This window comes from Pieris brassicae, chromosome 3 (assembly GCF_905147105.1).
Source record: "Pieris brassicae chromosome 3, ilPieBrab1.1, whole genome shotgun sequence".
In the NCBI taxonomy this organism is placed as follows: Eukaryota; Metazoa; Arthropoda; class Insecta; order Lepidoptera; family Pieridae; genus Pieris; species Pieris brassicae.
The window spans coordinates 1547240-1567459 of record NC_059667.1 but is presented as its reverse complement, the minus strand read 5'-3'; the positions used below and the strand labels follow the sequence as shown (position 1 = coordinate 1567459).

Genomic DNA, 20220 nt, shown 5'->3' with positions numbered 1-20220 from the left:
TGTGGAAACTATATATTCCTCTTCGAATCTTGTCTTGTTTCGAACGGTTATAATAGTCTTTAAGAGTGGTGTTGGCCTAGTGGCTTCAGAAAGCGGCTCATCTCGTAGCTTTGGTTTCTCTTTGTTCCCTGCTGTACACCAATGGAATTTCTTTCTATGTTCCCATTTGCATTCGGCCAAACTGTGAAGGAAAACATCGTGAGGAAACCGTCTCGCCTTAGACCCAAGGCGAGTGACGGCGTGTCACAGGAGGCTATTCTCCTACTTGCCTATAAGACGCATGATCATGAAACAGATACAGAAAGGAGGCCTAGGCCTAAAAGGTTATAGCTGATTTGTTTTTTTATTTATTTATAAGTATTTGCCTCGTTTTGCGTCGCTCATAACAGTATGGTGAAATGTTTTACAAACACAAAACTAATGTTGTTTAGAGAAATATTTCACAATATTCATTGTATTTGTAAGGCCAATGAAAATGTCATAACGTCATCGCTAGCAGAGCGCGACCGCAGGGTATACGGTCTGATGCGTCCGCTACTGGTTTGGTGGAAAGATTATTTTGAAATTATACCTACACAGAGAATAGTCTTTTTGTATGGCGGCAATATATACATTTCATCAATTTCTAACACAACACACCTGTGTTATAGAAATATATCTGAAGGCTTTAGTTGGTATGAGAATTGTCTGTTAAAAAGGTTAAAGGTTGGTAGAAGCAGTTTCCTCACTTAGACTCTCACTAGGTCCTTTGTGCATAACGTCCAGGACGTTCCAGCCAGCCTAACTCCTTCCATAAGCACTGGGAAGTCTGGGTACTTCGCAGGCGTCACGAAGCGAACTCACTGCTCCGAAGATTTATGTACCTTGTCACAGCCTCCCATTCCAATACTACGTGGGTGACTGATTACTCTGCGCTGGAACAGCCTCTGCATATGTCTGTATAAAAAAATGTCGATATCGAATCAGGATGATGAAAGAACGTCGCTTCTTAACAAGGACTTAACATTTTGAGTATTTTCTAAATACTAAGGCATAAAATGGTTGTCTAGCATTTTCCGCAGAGGGTGAAAGAAAAAGGATAAAAAATAGATATATTTGCTCCTATCTTAAACCCCTGCCGCGCGCGTATCTCCCGCTCTTACTACAAGCTACTGATTAGTGAAGTGAAAATTATTCAAAGAAGTTGACAATTCAACCGTTGAAAAATTCGGGTTTGTACCCCCCTCTATGACTAAAAAACTGTTCAGAATACTAAAGAACAATCCGTTTTGATTTGATATATTGTACAAAATGTTGTTAATTTTGAGGTAATATATTGCCACGTACGTAGTTACGTATACGTAGTTTTTGTCTATTTTTGAACTATACGATCCAGAATTAAGTATTTTACAACGTAATTTTTAGAATTTATTAAAAATTGTAATTAATTTTAAAGCTTCCGATGTGTGAGTGATGTTACCAAAGAACAAATTTGTACAGGTTCTAAATCATGACTTAGCAAGCATTTTATACAAAAAACCCATCAAAACTTTTAGCGCGATTTCCAATAATTTTTTCGGATTATGAAATATATGTTTTTAAGTGTCACTGAGGGTTCGAAATGTTAGTAAATCGTAAACAAATAGTAAATAAAACATAACCCAGCTTCGTAAGTATATATTAAACGTCATCCTCTATTCGGAGGAGACTGATCTGTGATGACAAAATTTATTTCTTTTTAAACTAAATTACAGCAGTCTAAATAGTTGAATCTGTATTTTAACGCGATACCGTCATATTGGTCTATTTTTATTACAAAACTCAGATTTTTATTACTATGTATGTATGTATTAATATGTGAAGCTCTGTGGGCGTCGATCCTCAAGCAGGTTTCAAGCAAATTTGTAATACTTTTTTAATTAAATAGGAAAATTCGCTGATGATATGATATTGTATCTAGTGTTCGTCTATAGTTCGCTCTCACTTAAATGTTCATACTGTTGTTTATCTATATTTGTTGCGTTATCTATTACGTAAAATAGATAGAGATATTGTAGCATTTGCTCTAAACCTGCTAGATGCTAAGAGACAAGTGAGATATGATTGAAGCAATGTCATTATCCTAGCGGGCGGCGGAGCGTAACGCCCTCGCGTTCCGCTTGCGCGCGCGGTCAACCACCTTGACTTGAGACCACATCAGCCAATTCTTAAAGTTAACAGATAAACAGGTTTATGGTTCTTAATGAAAATATAAAAATCTTATATATATTCTTAGGGTTATTAAGTTAATTAGGATACAAATATTTTTAGGGCATCAACAATTAATGGGAGGGTAAAATTTTTATACATTCAGTACTTGTTCATTCGGTAAAGGAAAACAACCTAAGGAATCCGGTATTAAACCCAAACCCAAATAGATGAAGTGTCTGAGAGAAGATCATGTCATCGTGTTCATCGGGCTTTTCTACCCTAAACCAAGCTTTAGGGACGTCACTGCCATTTGTTTATTTATTAAAGCTTACAACATCACACATTGTATTTAATCTACTGCATATTTTATATAATCTTTCATCTAAAATGTATGACAATTGAAGTAAACATAAGTGTATCAAAAAATTAATTTAAAATTAAAATACAATTAAAACATATACATTAAAAAAATCATCAGCAAAACAGTGAATTAGGTCCGAGACAGGCACCTAACAATACTTTCTCGACCGAAAACCGAGCACTCACTACTCAATATATCCAGCTCCGGATAAGCCGTTAAAATCGCGAAGAATTCGAAAGAGAGGTGCTTGGACTCCTATGTTGGTTTTCGTAGGAGTAATTTGGAAGGTATTTATTGTCGTAAGAGACGACAATTTTATTATCATATAACTGGTCACTGCTCTGTATATGATTATTTAGCAGTTTATATAAGAATGTAACACCAGCTAAAGTTCTCCGATTATACAGTGATATTATATTAATTTTTTTTATGTCGCCGATAGTACAGGTGCCTATGTGAAAATCCTCTGCTTATAAAAGCTAGGTGTCGAATAAAAGATCTTTGAATGATATCAATGCGTTGCGAAAGAACAGCTTATAGTGCATTCCATAGAATACTGCCATATTCAAGATGACTGTGCACGATGAAGATGTGTGTGTGTGTGTGTTTTAGTCGTACAACCAAAAAAGTCTGCATTCCGTTTACGTTACGTTAATGTCCTATAACCCCTAGGTGGGGCAGAGGGCGTCTACAGTGAGTCTCCATCGCGTTCGGTCTTGAGCCTCGTGTTTCACCTCGCTCCAAGTCTTTCCGGCTCTCTTTGCCTCGTCCGCAACTGTTCGGCGCCAGGTTTGTTTGGGACGGCCACGCTTCCGCTTTCCTTGCGGATTCCAATCAAGCGCCTGCTTGGGAATATGATTGAGATCCCTTCGGAGTGTATGGCCTATCCAATTCCATTTGCGTCGCTTGATCTGCTGGCTGATCGGGGTTTCTCGACAGCGCTCCCAAAGTTGCTCGTTAGAGATCTTTTCAGGCCAGTAGATGTTCAGAATACGGCGAAGACAGCGGTTAACGAAGACTTGGAGTCGGTGCGAGATGTGTTTGGTGACCTTCCACGTTTCACACCCATAGAGCAGCACAGATTTGACGTTGGATCCGAATATTTTAACCTTGATTCAACGCGTCAACATCCGTGACTGCCATATAGGCTGAAGTTGTGCAAAGGTTGCTCTGGCCTTGGCAATGCGCGAAGTGATGTCCTCTTCTGTACCTCCAGTTTCAGACATGACGCTTCCGAGGTAAAAAAATTGTTGAACGCTTTCTATGTCCTCTGCACCCACCCGCATTGGGGTGCGATTCTCAACTCCAACACGCATTTCTTTCGTTTTCCGGGTGTTGATTTTGAGTCCCGCAAATCCCGCCTCGCGTTCCAGGTCGTCCAACTTAGATTGCATGTCGCGGTGCGTGTGACTCAGCAGACAGAGGTCATCGGCGTAATCCAAATCTTCTAAGATGTTGGTTAATCCCCATTCTATTCCGCGACGCTGGTTCTGATGTATGCGATCCATAATCCCGTCGAGAACAACCAGGAAAAGTAGTGGCGAGAGTAAGCAGCCTTGCCGGACGCCTGCGTGTACTTGAATATCGTCTGAGACGAGACCATCGTGAATCACTCTACAAGAATAGTTCCTATAGCTGGCCTTAACTAGATTAATTATCTTTGGCGGGACACTAATGTTAGAGAGTCGCGATCATATGCTGCTCCATCTCAACGTTTCGATACGTTGAAGCTTTTTCGAAGTCAACAAAGGTAAGATAAATCTCTCTCTGCCATTCTGATGCCTGTTCGAGAATGATACGAAGAGTGTTAATTTGGTCGGTACACGAGCGGTTAGGCCGGAAGCCAGCTTGTTCTATGCGAAGGAGAGGCTCAACGGCTGCAGACAACCTGTCCAAGATAATTCTGCAGAAAACCTTGGAAGGGGCCGAGAGCAAGGTGATACCTCTCCAATTGCTGCATTGGCTTAGATCACCTTTTTTGGGCACAGTAATAAGAAGGCCCCTATTCCAGTCCTCCGGAAGCTTCCCGCTGGCCCAGATTTTCCCAATCAAAGGTGTCAGCGTGTCGACGGTAGTAGCCAAGTCCGCTTTTAACATTTCTGCGGCTATTAAATCAAGCCCTGGTGCTTTACCAGTCTTAAGACCGATGACCGCTCTCTCCACTTCATCACGTGTAGGTGGTTCGATATCGATGTCTAGTGGCCTGGGTGGTGGAAATGTGTCTTGCATGCCTCCACGCGTAGCTGTGGGACGAAAGGTTTCCTCGAAGTGTTCATGCCAGCGTCGTAGTTGCCCTTCTGCTGTTACGATAAGTTGACCGTCTTTTGATTTTAGAGGCTTTTTATGCTGACTTATCTTTCCTGCCAAGATTTTAGTCGCTTTATACAGTTCTCCCATGTTGCCGGTGTTAGCGGCAATTCGAGCGTGGTCAGCAATACCGTCAACCCACAACCTTCTGTCCTTTCGCGAGCTGCGATAGATCTTCTTACGAATCTCCCGATACTGCTGTCTGAGGTCGGCTTGTAGTAGTTCGTCGTTGGTTCCGAGCAGTTTTAGGTGGAGTTCCCTACGGTCGTTTATCAGCTGCCAAGTAGCTTGTGACATCCAATCCACGCGCGAGTGCTTAGTATGACCTAAGACAGAAGAGCTGGTCTCTGTGTAGGCCACTTTGATGCGTTTCCACTCTCCGTCTATTGAGTCATCGTCGGCGTGAAGTCCGGTGAAGCGGTTACGAAGGTCAAGCCTGAACCTGTTCAAAATTTCAGGATCTCGCAGTTTAGTGACGTCAAACCTTCTTCCAGCTCTACCAGGGGCACCAGCTAGTCGCGCAACTGCAAAACCGAAGAGGCGCTGTCAATATCAGCGCCTCTTCGGTTTCGGACATCGAGGAGTGACGAGCGCCACTTCGAACTGATCGCAAGGTGGTCAATTTGGTTTTTCGTGGAGCCATCAGGGGAGTTCCATGTGAACTTATGTACATCTCTATGAATAAAAAGTGTCCCACCGATGGTCAGGTCATGGTGTTGGCAAAACTCTATAAACCGTTCACCATTCTCGTTCCGTACTCCGAGTCCATGTTTGCCCATGTTGCGCTCACAGTTACTGTTTTCGCTTCCCACTTTTGCGTTAAGGTCTCCCATGACGATCACAATATCTTGTTTCTTAATACCTTTAAGTGTGGCATTTAGAGCGTTGTAAAAGTCATCCTTGATGTCCTCCGCAGACGTGTTGGTGGGAGCGTAACACTGCACAATGGAGATCTTCCGTGCTCTTGAGTTGAAGCGGGCCCAAATGATTCGGTCTGAGATCGGTTTCCAGTCCAAAAGACTTTTCTTTGCGGAGTTAGAGAGGAGGAAAGCGACGCCATATTCAAGGTCGTCATCCTCATTTTCCTTCCCGGAGTATAGAAGAGTTAGGCCTTTGGACGTTCTCAGTTCGCCGAAACCATTTCTACGCACTTCACTTAAACCAAGTATTTGTAGATTATATCTTATCATTTCAGCTTCTGCTTGTGCTAGTCGAGTGTCGTTACTTAGCGTTTTTATATTCCAAAAAGCAATTCGTGTCCGTGATTTAATGCCAAAGGTCGTCGGTAAAAGATCGGTTCGGTTTCTCACTGTTTCGGTTTCTTGAATCGTTGGTTTTTCAGGCAAGCAGGAGATTAACCCACTGTGCCCTAGTCTGATAGTGGGGCTGCCACTTTAGAGCATCCAGACATGCTCGGTTTTATACGGGTTACCTCCCTAGTGAGTGGATTCTGTTTTAAGGCGCAGAATATTCGCCTTTTGCCCTGCATCCTCAGCTCATCTGCAGCTCTAGGTAGTGGGCACGCATGAGCGTGGCTGCAGTAGGTCCCAGGGTGGACGACTAGGACGTGGATGACTCGGACTGGTCGGGGTTCTGCTTATACTAGTGTTCCACTACGTAACACAGCAGAAGGTTTTTTTTTTGGCTTTTTCTAGGCAATGCTGACCTCACTCCATCAGCGATTCCCACCAACACCAACCCCAACTTCCCACCCCAAGAATTCCGTTTAAGAAATCCGAAATTTATTATTGTATATTAAAGAATTAATTACATATTATAACAATAAACAAATCATATAAAAATTACAGAGATAGTGCTTTTTAAGGATTAGTTTATCATAAACAAAGCTTCATTAGGTTTATTAGAGGATCTTTGAAGCTTGTAAGTCGAGTGCTTTGAGGTCGAATGGTGGAGCTGAGCAATGATAACATCGCGATTTATAGCCTGGTTACGGTCAGAGTACAAATATGGTTAAGCTTACTATTTTTTTTGTAGAACAGGGGACAAACGGGCAGAAAGCTCACCTGCGTCGATGTGGTTTAGAAATACTTCAGTGGGCAGCTAGTTCTACAAAGTGCGTGGCAAAAACTGAATAAAAAAGCGAAAAATGAAACTGTAAAAAGCAAACTTATTAGAAAAACTACTTTTTAAATACGTAAATATGTGACGTGAAAGTCTCCAGTTCGAACATATCTCGAACACCTCCCATTCTGGGGTTTTAGGTTACTTTCCTACCAGAATAATGGGCTAAAATTTTCAGATTTCAGATTCAAGATCCAGATTCATGGCTTTTAATGCTTATCTTTGAACAGTGTGGGTTAAAAGAGGACGTAATCTTGTGAATATCCTTGTGGATACGAAAGGGAATGCTTAGGTCGTTTGGCCTTGACCGACGAGCATGCATGATGTTTCATGATGAGTCATGAAAATTAAGCAAAAGATATATCATGGCCTCAGCCTAACCCTTTGGGTAAAATACCGTTTACTTCGCCAGATATTCTACTCGACAACGCGTAAAACTCGGATTGTTAAAAGAGCTCCATATAATGAACGGAAGAACGAATTTCCTTCGAATAGAATTTGTGTCCTCACAAATCAATGCGTTCGAACTATCAAATTTTCATTTTATAATAAAATTATTACCTACATTCATTCAATAACATATTGTTAAGAAACCAACGATTTGTTAACATACGAGAACGCGGTCTACTATACGCCGGTGAAATTATAAAACGTCTGCAGAACAACGCTTTAAGATTGACTGATTATGTCTTTCAAAGACTCGTTATTTATAAACAAGTGATAACGTTCATTTCAACTATTTATGAGAATTATATGGTGTTTAGGCCAAGGGAAGATCCATATTACCTGGAGCCGGGATAGGGAGAAGTATTGACAATTAGGCTAAAAAATTAATCATAGGTTAAGTTGGCAAAAAAAGTTACCGTGTTTACCGTGTATTTGACGTTCTGGGTTATAAATTATTTTCTTATGAAACTTTGTAAGGGGTTCTTAAGGGTTTAATTTTGACTGTGATTGTTAATATTTTTGGAAACCGCCTCAAATAAGGATATTTATGTGGTAAAAATTATTGCAAAAATTTGGTACTAAGTCCGTTATTTAAGTTAATGTTAAAATTAAGTTAGGCTTTTATTAAATATTTAGACTATTTATTGCACATATTATAAATATCCTTTATTCGTTTGTTTTATTTTACATAAAAATATCTTGTCTTATTTACATATAATATGCAAAAAATATATGTATACAATTTTATTAATCAAAGCGACACCTGTCCGTGAGAAGGCATCTTCTAACTTTTTCCAACCTATTTTATGTTTTGCCGTCATCGTTCTATTTTTGCCAGCTATCCTTGTAATCTCGTCAGGCCATCGATCTTTTGATCTGCCCTAATTTTCTATGTTCCTTTTGGTCCAGTCCATTCGCTTACCGTTTGACCATTTGCTATCTGTATAACGGGCTACAGGACCTACAATCTCCATTTGAATTGCAGTATTACTAGATAAAAATTTAGTCGAGGACTTTAGGTTTTAACCTAGAATATTGTTCCAAGGTTTCGTTATAAAAACATACTGTAACTTCCCAATTAACTGTAAGTTTAAATAATAATCTCCATAGCCAAAGCAAATCTAGTCTATCTTTCGATTCAATTAGAAAGTAATGAGTATTTTACTCAGTATATAATATATAAATATTTCTGTTAGAAATAGCTGTCTCCCGATGCAGGTAGAGTCAGAGTCGTCTCGCTCGGCAAAGCGTGACGATCTCGTTATGAGGTGCTGTATTCTGCTTGTTAATTTCTTGCCGCCTCCGTGGCACAGTTGGTCACGCACTGGGTTGTTCGACGCGTTAAAACTACTCCTGGTGGATTTATTATCGTTATTACCAAATCGTTGACACACAAAAACGGACTAAACGATTGAAGTAAAGTAAAGTAAGTTGAAGTAAAGATTGCGTAAGTGACATGTTAATGAATACATAAACAGAATTCTGCGTTCTAATTATTATTTCATAACTAATTTTCGTTATAAAGAGCCCAGGATGTGTCGAAATTAACTTCTTTCATTAATTTGAAAAACTCTATTTTCTCGTGTAACAGTGTTCAGAAGAGTTGTTCGGTCTAATACCCGCAGCTGAGTTTCATTATCGGACGTCAAGGCAAAATACAAAATACCATCCGCATCACCTCGACGTCCGTCGTTCCACAACTGAGCGTTTTCTAAGGCAGTTTTTGCCGCGCACCACCACTATGTGGAACCAGCTGCCCACTGAAGTATTTCCGAACCAATTCGACTTAGGGTCCTTCAAGAAAAGAGCGTACCAATTCTTGAAAGGCCGGCGACGCACTTTCGAGCCTTCTGGCAATGTGAGTGTCCATTTGCGGCGGTATCGCTTCACATCGGGTGAGCTTCTTGCCCGTTTGCCTGCTATTACATAAAAAAAACAGTGTTTGTAGCGAAACTGCGTGAGTATGTCTGGCAATAGGTCGTGTGGATGGCCAAGACCAAAATTATATGGAAAAAAGTTTATTTTACAATTCGACAGTAAAACTTTTATTTTATTATTATTAATTCTAAATGGTGTTATCGACAGCACAAACCTCTAGTAATATCTAAACCCTTATCCAGAGCTTGACAGATTCCGTAGTAGGGTGATCAATTAAAAAAATAGTTAAGTGTAACCTAATCCGCTGACCTGCTAGTAATTTTTATTGAACTGACACGACACTGACTAAAAGTTCAACGCTTCTGGGGACGGGAAATAGAAAGACACAGGGCCAAAGAAGATTATTTTCGTCATTAATTTTCACATTAAGAAGATTCACTTCTTCCGCGCGACTCTACGCACAATTGTTTTTTTTTTAAATATTTTTGGTTACATTTATGTTTAACATAATTGTCGTATATTTTAGGAAACATAGCATATATATATACGTTATGTATGTGGAGAACTTTAATAAATACTTATAATTTACTTTCTTTGAGTACTAGGCGTTATCTGATGTGATAATGTCACTGTGAGAAAAATATGCGTTTATACTAACTTGTTCAAATCTTCTCGAACTCATAACAGTTAATGTTCCTGCCAGATCTCGAACCTTTAACCGTCCCACTTCCAGAACCAACATAGGGTTCCGTGAGCCTCTTCACAGGATGAGTTCTACTTTAGATTCTGCTACATATATCGACCCTGTATTGTATTGTTTTGTTTTGTATCTTATTTTTATCAGTGAAACTTTTTGTGGATTTATTCGATGGGTTAATTTTATGTTTATTTCACTTTTATTGTATAGAGATGTATCTGTTTTGTTTGTCTCAATGACTAAATAAATATCGTTATTAGTAGGTACTGTAATAATGTGTAAAGGGCAAAACAATATTATATAATATTGAGACATACTCCCGTCCAAACTTCAGCAAACTTTACATATGTGAACCGATTCCAAAATCCGTTTAAGCACGTGCCAGCCTCTCGTTAGTGCAACGTAATGAGGCCCCTATTTATAAGACCACCGAAGCCCGTGGAATCCCTTATCTCTTTAATTTACTGTACGACCTTTGCAGGATTAAGTTTCAACAAAGAGAATGAATCAACGGAAATTCTAACGATTTAAATTCGATCGGAGAATCTTTCGATTAATGATTCGATTGTAGATATCGATAAATATATGTCTGAAACTAGTTGATTCCTTGGAAAGTGCACTATATATTTATGTCAATAAATTTATGATATAACCTTAATGACAAAAGAAGTTCTCTCGTGACTTTTGTGATGAGATTTTATATTAGATGAGGAAGTCACATGGATAGGGTTAGCGCTGCGTCTTCTTGAGTTCTCATATAATTTTCACAACATATTATTTTCACGCATGTATATCCTTTCTATAGCATATTTTATAAGTATATGATTGTCTTTCTTGTCAAACATCAATCCTTCCTTCATCAATCAACACATAATATGTGTGATGTTTGAGAGAAAAAATTAGGCCATAGGTGGAAGCGATCACAAGTTGTTGTTTGTTGTCTGTAATTAAAGTAAATAAACATTTTAGGTCTAGGCCTCAGAAATCTGTATCTGTTTTATGATCTTTTGTCAATCTAATAATCGTAAGGAAAGCCGGTTTCCTTACGATGTTTTTCTTACTCCGTTGCACAGCCGGGATCGAACCTACGACATCAGGGATGAGAATTGCACGATGAAGCCACTAGGCCTACACTGCCCTTAATGTTATATACCTACCCTGTGTTTAATGGCTGTTATACTTTTATAATATTATATATATTTAAATTAACCTACATTAGTATATGCCTTTTTAATTACTTAGTCACTGTCCATATGTATATAATGGTATCACTGAAAATCTGAGCACAATGTTTGTGGACAACACTGAGCGAACTGAGTATGGTTCATTTTGACAAGGCTATATATTTTTTGTTGTTATTTATTATTAATGGATTTTAAAGGGGTTAATTTGTGTGCGTAAATATAAGATTATTTCATAACATTATTAATAACGATGAACAAATTTAGGTAAAAGTATAATTGCAACCATATCGTAGATTAAAAAGATTCTAAATTTGAATCGGTATCAGATGTCATATTGAAAAAATAAACTTAAGTGGAAATGGGCGGGGCACATGGCAAGAACAGTAAAGTTGAAAAACAAAGTATTAAACTGGTGCACAAGGTTCTATGAACGTAAAAGAGGAAGACAATTTAGAATATATTATATAGATAGATAGACCTAATTAAAAAAAACAGCAGATACATGGCAGAGAGTGACACAGTGCAGACAGAAATGGCGGGATTTGGAGGAGGCCTTGGCCATAAAAGAACACACAGATATCTAAGAGTGAATAACATCATTAAAATATATAAGTATTTAAATACAAAGTATCTGAAATAGAAGTATAAATATTAATATTATAAATTAGAATTTTAACAACTTCCGGAAAGCCTGTTCGAAATTCAAAAACTACTTTGACACACAATTTCTTGCAATACACCTGCTTGACCATTCCGCTATCACACGCGTTTATCAACAATTCTCAAGTTAGCACGTGAATGTGGCCCATTTGACATTTACATGGTTGCTCGAGACATCGCGGCGCCTGTCGCGACCAACTAGATTTATTCACCTTCGGTCCTCAATGGACGGTTTGGTTCATTCAATTCAAATATATAAATAATATAACTAGTAACTTGAGTTGTCATTTACAATAGTGCTTTTGTCATTATTGTGCAAAATTAGTTTAGATATAAATGTGTTATGTAGAAGTCATTAAGTAAAATACTGTTTACATGTCAAAAGGAAAAGACTCGCTTACAACACAAGGAATCTTAGTGTGGAGGCCAGTGGACTTTAGTTTATCTAAATATCCTGTATATTATCGTGTTTAATAAAGATTTTTCTTTCTTCTTTTCTTTTCTTTTGTTAGTTGTACCAAGTTTATTACTGAATTTTTGAATTTTTACTTATTTATTTAGAAAACAATTTGTTTCTACGTTTCATTACAATTAAACTGTTTTAACTGAACTATCGATCTCTCCTATTTTTCTGTCAAATTTTATTTACGCCGTAATTAAAACAAATTGGATAGAGTATCTTAATGTATGGACTAATTTATTTTTTACGAATGGGATACAACTTTGAATGTTGCTTATAATATATTTATATGTCAACACTTTGTTGCACTACTTTGATACAACATACATTAAGAAGAAAACGGGCGCCCGCAACGCTAACAAGCGATCTCTTCGAGACAATCCCAGTAAGGGAAAAGCAAAAACAAAAGGAAAAGTGTAAAAAATACAAATCAGTGTTACACAATTACAAAGCAAAAAAATCTAATCTAGTCGTGAATAGATTCTAATTAAAATGTTATATACAATCAAGCTCCAACGCCATAGTACCCAAGTATATACTTATTAAAACATTTCTACTGAGCTCGGAAACGGAACAAAACAGTTATTCCACTCTTCTCTATATAACGGTTTCGTCAATTGCTGTATACTTTTTCTCGGTGCACAGCTATCGTAACGCTACTATGGGCACTCGAATAGAACTCGATAATATGCGAAATTTTCTATGATCTGTACATATAGTTACTGTTTGTGTGTAAGTATGTTTAGATGTCGTTTAGAGAATTTCCATTTTTATTTCTGGACGCATAAATAATTCCTTTATTCTTGTCAATATATATAGAAAAGTCTGAAAAGTAAAAATCTGTATATTTAGAGTATCGTTTAGTCTTAAAGAATTTTTTCCAATTCTATTTCTAGGCTAAATCGTTGATATACATAAATACTTGTCAATTTGTGGTATATTTATATACTAAAGTATATAAAAAACGTAATTTGTAAAGCATATTAATAAACATATAACAATAAAATAAACTGTAAATATTTAGTTTCTTTAATCACGTTTAGATATCGTTTATTGCTACCTAAATAATTATTGTTTCTGTACACCAATTAATGGCAATTAAGAAAAAAATGTTGATGGACTTGTTACTCGTATTCGAATTTTAAAAATGTAGTGATTTCCAAGTCTAAATGATTACAGATTTCAATCGAGATTTTATAGTAATCTTTTACTTAAAGTGCATTAACCAGTCCTACTTAGAGACAGCTAGAAAACTATTGTTATTTGGATTATAGACAACATTGGTGAGATGGTATCTAACATCACTTTTATTAGATTGTAGGTATTTGACGAAAGCATATATTTGTATTGATATACCGGCAAATATCTTGAACAAATGTCCTTGCCTGCGCAGAAGCGATTTTTTTGTATCACACGGCGGTAGGTGGTGTGCGGCAGCGGGTGAGAGAGGTGACCGTGATGCGCTGTGTACGATGCGCAAACTTTCCCCCACTACCTTGTTTAATGCTCAAGAAGTTTGCCGGTATCTTCTTAAGTAGCAATATACCAATATATTACATACATTTTACTATGCATAGAGAATGTTCACTTAGACAGGAAAGAAATCTTAGTACTAAATTAAATTGAGTTTTTTTTTAATTATCTGTTTTTTCTTCATAAAAACCTTCCTTCAAGGAATAAATAAAACAAATTAGTTGAATCAGTCCAGCCATCTTCGAGTTTTGTGATTAATTTTTATTTAATTAATTAATAATAATTATTATTTAATTATCCGATTATTTTTCAAAACGTCAAATACATTAAGTAGTATCTAGTTGTTAAGAGTTTATGTTCCTCGTGTTTTATTCAATTCCTGATAGAGCAGGAAAATCTTACTTGTTTAAAAAATTATCAAAACAAATAGACATATACTTGTAATAATTTTCACTTTGTGCTGTTGTAAATTAAATAACCATAAAGAATTAAAATTCCGAATATACTTGTACTTCAATAAAGCCTTTTAAAGTAGCAATAAAGATAAAAGTATCGTAAAATCTAATTAGTTCGCAGCCAACCACATAACAATTTCATTACAGCTTAATACGAACGAGAAAACATCAGCTGGTCTAGAATAAACGATGAAAAAGCAAAAATGATAAGAGAAACCAAACAATGACAATTTACATTCACTTGTGGACTTTTGTATCTGTGTTTAAGGCTGTCAAAAATGACATGGAAGGCTTCGTTGTTGGTGGTGAATATGCCCAAATAGCACAGTATCCGCATTCAGTGTTTCTAGATATTTATTGTGGGGATTCTTACATTTGTGGAGGTTCTTTGGTCACGAATCAACTGGTCTTGACAGCAGCGCATTGTCTTTCATCGTGCCAATCCGTTCGAAGAGACCATATTATTATAAAGTATGGGCATGAAGTTATAGATAGAATGAGAACACAATCAGTGAGGAAGTTTGTTAAACATAGGCACTATAATGATGACACCCTGGTATTTGATATAGCTATGGTGATGGCGAGGAATGCCATGCAACTCGGAAGATTTGTGAAGCGAGTGGCTTTGATGTCGAAATATCCGAAGCAGCCGTCAGCTGGCTACATTGCTGGATGGGGTGTTATTAATGTAAGATCTTGATGAATTTGTCTACAGAAACACAATTGTGATGTTTCTCTGTCTGGTCTGGTTGTCTCTTTCTGTCGCTACAAGAGCAAACGTGTGAGTCATGGACTAGAGAAAACGTTTGGGCATACATAGGCATTATATGAAAAATTTTCATTGTTTATTTGTGCTTATAGTAGAAAAATTTCTGTACCATCGATCAATATTTGCTACATATAATATCTATAATAAACAATATTGTCGACACAATCTACACGCACACACTCAAATTGAAGATTAAAAATACAATGACTCTATTATGTTTATAATAAACAACAGTTAATTCAATAAACGTAAAAATCTCAATGATATGATGATTACAGTCAGAACAAGAAGAATCTGTTGTCCTGAAGGCAACAGTTCAAAAGTTTCAGCCAAATAATGTATGCAGCCTCTTAGGACGTCTACCAGTTGGTACATATTGTGCTGGACCTATAACAGGCAGGGGAGCTCCTGATCAGTAAGAGTACTCGTTGTAAATCTATCATTCTCACTCTGAAAAAAAAATTGTGGCGCTACAACCATTTTAGGTGTAGGCGTTCATGATCATGTATCAATCTAATAGATAAGCAGATGATCAGCCTCCTGTGCCTGACATGGTCAACTTTTTGGAACCAAGGTAAGCCGATTCTCACGATGTTTTCCGTCAGCGTTCGCGCCATTGTTAAAAAAACGCACATAAAAAGAAAGTCCATTTTCGCACATCCGGGAAATGAATCTATGGTCGAGCCTCAGGGATGAGAGTGACACTCTAATTGTTAATATTATCATGTAATGGCCATTCAGAAGTGTTTTTGTAAAATTGGAAATAGATTCAATTAGGTTCAGAATATAAATAGTTCAGCAAGTCCAGCCACATTGTTCAAGGCTATCGCTGCAATACTACTTTCTTCATCACTACATTCCATATTGTAATTTGATAATAAACACGAAAAAATGTGAAATGGCGCCAAATCGAAGGAAGTTTTTAAAATAATATACTTGTTCCAAATTCAAAAACGTCAAAAGTTGAAAGAAAAAAGTTTTTTTAACAGTATTTACGGCCAGACTAATAATATAAAAGTCAAATCATTTATTTAAATTAGGTCTATTAAAAAGGCACTTTTAAAATCAAAAATATCTTAAATAGATAGTCCATATACCGGGTTCATAAAATCCATACTTTCTTTTAAAATACTTTTAACAATAATTTGTATACATTGATTTGATAATCATTTGTGTAGATCAAACTAAATTTTTACGCCCAAAATAGTCTGTAAGGTAAAGGTCTGTAAGTGTTCTGTAATATCTATGAATATTATTTCAGGGGTGATTCCGGAAGTGCATTCGTGATTCAAGGGTATATTCAAATTGGTATAGTATCCTACAAGAATCCGCGATACAGCCTAGTGGTGTATACTAATACAACCTACCATTATGATTGGATATTGAGAACTGCCAAAAGGTTGAATTGCAATTAATAAATGCTTTTTAATTGTCGCATTATTTGTCGTACATAAGGTGATGTTTTAACTGAAGTTGAGAAGTTGTAGTTATTTATTAACACTTTTTAAGAGTATCAGTATTCCTACAGAACAGTTTAAAAAAATGTTAATTTATTTTTGACTTATAAAACAAATAAAAATTACGCGAATTATGGAAACAAGAGATGTTCAGAGAGTTTTAATAAATCAATCTATTCATGTAGATAATTTTAAAATATAATTTATTTTAATTCTAATGATTTATAACAAAGATATATTGTCACATTAACATCTTAGATGTTTTGACAATATATCACTAATTTGATAATGCGGATGTAATCAAAACTAGCACTTAAAGACTTATACAGCTAAGTTTTGAGCTAATCAAACCCGTTCTTCAAATCAAAATCATGTCGTTCATGCGACGAAAGTCCAAATTCTATTATAAAGTGAATTCATCAATAAAAGATGTATTTTTGAACTTCTCAATGTATAAGCACCTGACTGTGGGCGTGACGCTAGCATTGACGTTTGATAAATAATTGATGGATGTGGCTTGGGTACAAAGATCATTGGCCAAGTGGAACGACATTGTTATAGAAACTGGTAGACCGTGAATAACTGCCTTGAGATTAGAAGATTAACTGAGAAAGGAAAAATTCCCATACTAGCAAGTAAAGAAGGAGTTTTAATCACTTTTGGGCCAGATATGTTACCGTATCCTTGGAGATTATTTCTGTAAACATTCAGTATTTTGATGTGAAACATCTATAGCCGCCCCTAAAACCGACTTCTGGCGTGGCGCGTCGCCACACCGTACACACACTACTGCATATAGACTGTATATATTGTTACATTAATTATTATTATTGTAACAATTAACAAACAAATTTATTGTGAAACATTAATTATTGATACTTATAATTTACGATTTTAGTAATATATTGAAATAACTAGCTAAAATTCTTGAGTTTACTAATATATTGAAGCCAATTAAAATTTACTAATGTTATGTCCAATACTTTTGTAACATACTTCAGTTACCATCGACAAATTGTCACAGTAATACCGTCCTCAGAGGCATCATCGAATATAACTATTACCGAAGTCACTGATTAAACGAATTAAGTAGTCACGATTTGAAATAAATTCGTAAATTTTGTATTTAATGAAAATAAATGTTTATTCAATAAATAGTAATCGATATCTGGAAAAAAAATCGTAATATTTTATTTTATCATTATGACATATTTAGTTGCTATCACAATATGTTCTTTTCTGCATATTACTTTTACAAAATAATGTCGATGTTTCACATCTGCCAGGCGTCCCGTGACGGCTCACATTTTTTTTGTATAAGTTTCACAATTAACCTCTTTTGCGAAACGGGCAACTGGGGAATTTTACGTTATAATGTCGCCTTCCGTTAATTAAATAATATTTAATTGTCTGACGTATTCGGTATACTGTGTGCTAATTAATAAGCGTGATATGAATTCTGACAACCTATGAAGACGGCGAAAAAAAAATAGAAGAAGAATTTAAAAATAAATAAAGATACAAATGTAAAACGAGTGTGATCTGCTCTTGCCAAAATCACAGATTTTCTTCTTCTGGGCATGCTTTCCACGATGTTTTCTCCTGCATGGGTCCTTTTAGCTCCTAACGTTTGTGGAGCAGGTTGCACTGATCTTACTCGTCTCTTTAGAAAATCTCTGACAAGATCAATTTCATTAAAATCAGGACTTCGATCTGGGTAAGGTGAAAGAGGGATCTTAACTTCTTCCACATCACATCGTCACAAGAATTTATTCAATAAAAATTAGTAAAAATTGTATATAACTTTGTTTTGCAAACATCAGTACCTTTTTAAATGAATTATTGTTACCACATATTAGTAGGAATACTCTTAATATAAATGGCTAAATTATCAAGTACAAATCATGATCATCCAAAATCATGTGTCTAAATTCAATCTAGGAGTTCATATCTATCATATATATATGTTGATATATATATCATAGCACCTCTCTTTCATATTATAAGGGATTAAACAGTACTTATCCGCAGCTGGATATATTCTTTTGTAACTTTTATGTTTTCCTAAATTGTCATACATTTTATATAAAAAGAGTTTATATTATTACTTTTATGTATGATGTGGGTAAACTTCAATAAATAAATAATAATTATAACATGACCAGTACAATACACTTATGCGGTCTTTTAGGTCTCCATAATGGATATATTTTGCACTTATCTCAGAATCCAGTGGTACATTCAGTAATAACTAATTAAAAATTTATCGGTCATAGAAGATTAATCACGTCCTATAAAACTTAGAATTTTCACATTTGTGATTTAGAATTTGATCGACGCAAGTTTTCATCTATTTAGTAATTACGTCATCGAAATAAACCTCTTATTAAATACAATTAAACAATTATGACGTAAATCATAAAACTAATGTAGCAATTAAATCGCAATGACTCGTAAAATAACCGGGAAATGACAAAGTGAATACAAAACCAATTATTTCTCTTCAGTGATTACATTGAGAACATGATTTTTGAACTGATTTTTCTCGCTTTTGTTAAATTTAGTTGTGCGTTTGAGGGATTTGTTGTAGGAGGCGATAAAGCTCAAATAGAATACTTTGCACATTCAGTGTTTCTCTCTATACGAGATGTTGATGGTGCGTATATATGTGGTTCATCTATTTTGAATCAGAAAATTCTGCTATCGGCAGCCCATTGTTTTGAATCGTGCACCGTTAGTAATATTTACGCTTTTGTTGGCAATGCACATAAATCAAAAGGTATAAAATATCGTGTATCCACTTATAAAATACATGAAAGTTATGATGAAGATCACGTAACGAATGATATAGGACTGGCAGTGCTACAGAAACCTTTAACGTTGGGAGATAACGCTAAAAGGGTGGCAATTGTTAAATCACCTCCGATTAAGAAATTGGCCATAGTTGCGGGTTGGGGACTCATTGATGTAAGTTTTTGTATCCACCAATAGTATATGGTACCTTTAACTAGTGGATAATATAAACAAGACTAACGGAGAGAACCACGATGCCGCTGTAGTGCTAAAATCCCTTTTTTGTGACTATGTGAACACATACAGTTCAAGAAAAGATTATTTGTATATAGATCATAGCTGCTACGTCGTTTCTCTTTCCGCAGACTATAATAAAACAAAGTATGGTTTCAAACACGTTTTATTATCATACATTCACAGCATCTTAATTGAAAATTAGAACACATTAAAACAGTATCCTGTGTACTGTTTTCTTTCGTTAGTTACATTTTCTTAAAAGAATTGCAGAATGATTATATTGCTCTTAAACATTCAGTATCCTGTGTTCTGTTTTCTTTTGTTAGTTAGTTAGTTATTTTTTCTTTATATAACGAATTTCCGAATGATGATATTGCTCTTTAACATTTAAGGAAGAAGATGGCGTAAGAAGTAACTGGCTTCATTCGTCAAATCAAAGGTTGTGGACATTGTCTGAATGTAGGAGAGTGTTACCTGGAATCCCAGCGGGTAGCTTGTGTGCTGGTGATACAACAGAAGAAAGTTATGCTTCTGAGTAAAGATTGTGTTATGGTCGCCTTTACTGTTATCTATTCTATCCAAATTAAGAGATAATTTCATTGCTGACATCCCGTAGCTGTCGAAAACTTTGCACTTCTTTCTGAATCTTAGCAAAGGTGACATGAGAAGACTATAGGTTATCATGTCGGAAACTCCTGAAAAAAAAACAACTTCAAATCGGGACAATCGTGAATCAGGCACCAATATACTACCATGCGATCTAGGACTGTTTTATTTTTTATAGAACAGAG

General features: G+C 36.1%; 1 protein-coding gene across 1 annotated transcript; it reads left to right on the top strand.

The window, feature by feature from the left end:
* The first annotated feature begins 14272 nt into the window (after nt 1–14272).
* LOC123707654 (mast cell protease 1A-like) lies at nt 14273–16391 on the top strand. The gene is made up of 3 exons (XM_045657911.1): nt 14273–14861; nt 15221–15357; nt 16204–16391. The coding sequence occupies exons 1-3, from the start codon at nt 14397–14399 to the stop codon at nt 16355–16357; spliced, it is 756 nt and encodes a 251-aa protein (XP_045513867.1). The 5' UTR covers nt 14273–14396; the 3' UTR covers nt 16358–16391.
* The last annotated feature ends 3829 nt before the right edge of the window (nt 16392–20220 follow it).

Bases quoted from the DNA above. Each gene is read 5' to 3' on its own strand.
- LOC123707654 (XM_045657911.1), top strand. From the start codon at position 14,397: ATGACAATTTACATTCACTTGTGGACTTTTGTATCTGTGTTTAAGGCT. The intron at 14,862-15,220 runs GTAAGATCTTGA...TGATGATTACAG, and splicing joins CTGGATGGGGTGTTATTAAT to TCAGAACAAGAAGAATCTGT. The intron at 15,358-16,203 runs GTAAGAGTACTC...ATATTATTTCAG, and splicing joins GGCAGGGGAGCTCCTGATCA to GGGTGATTCCGGAAGTGCAT.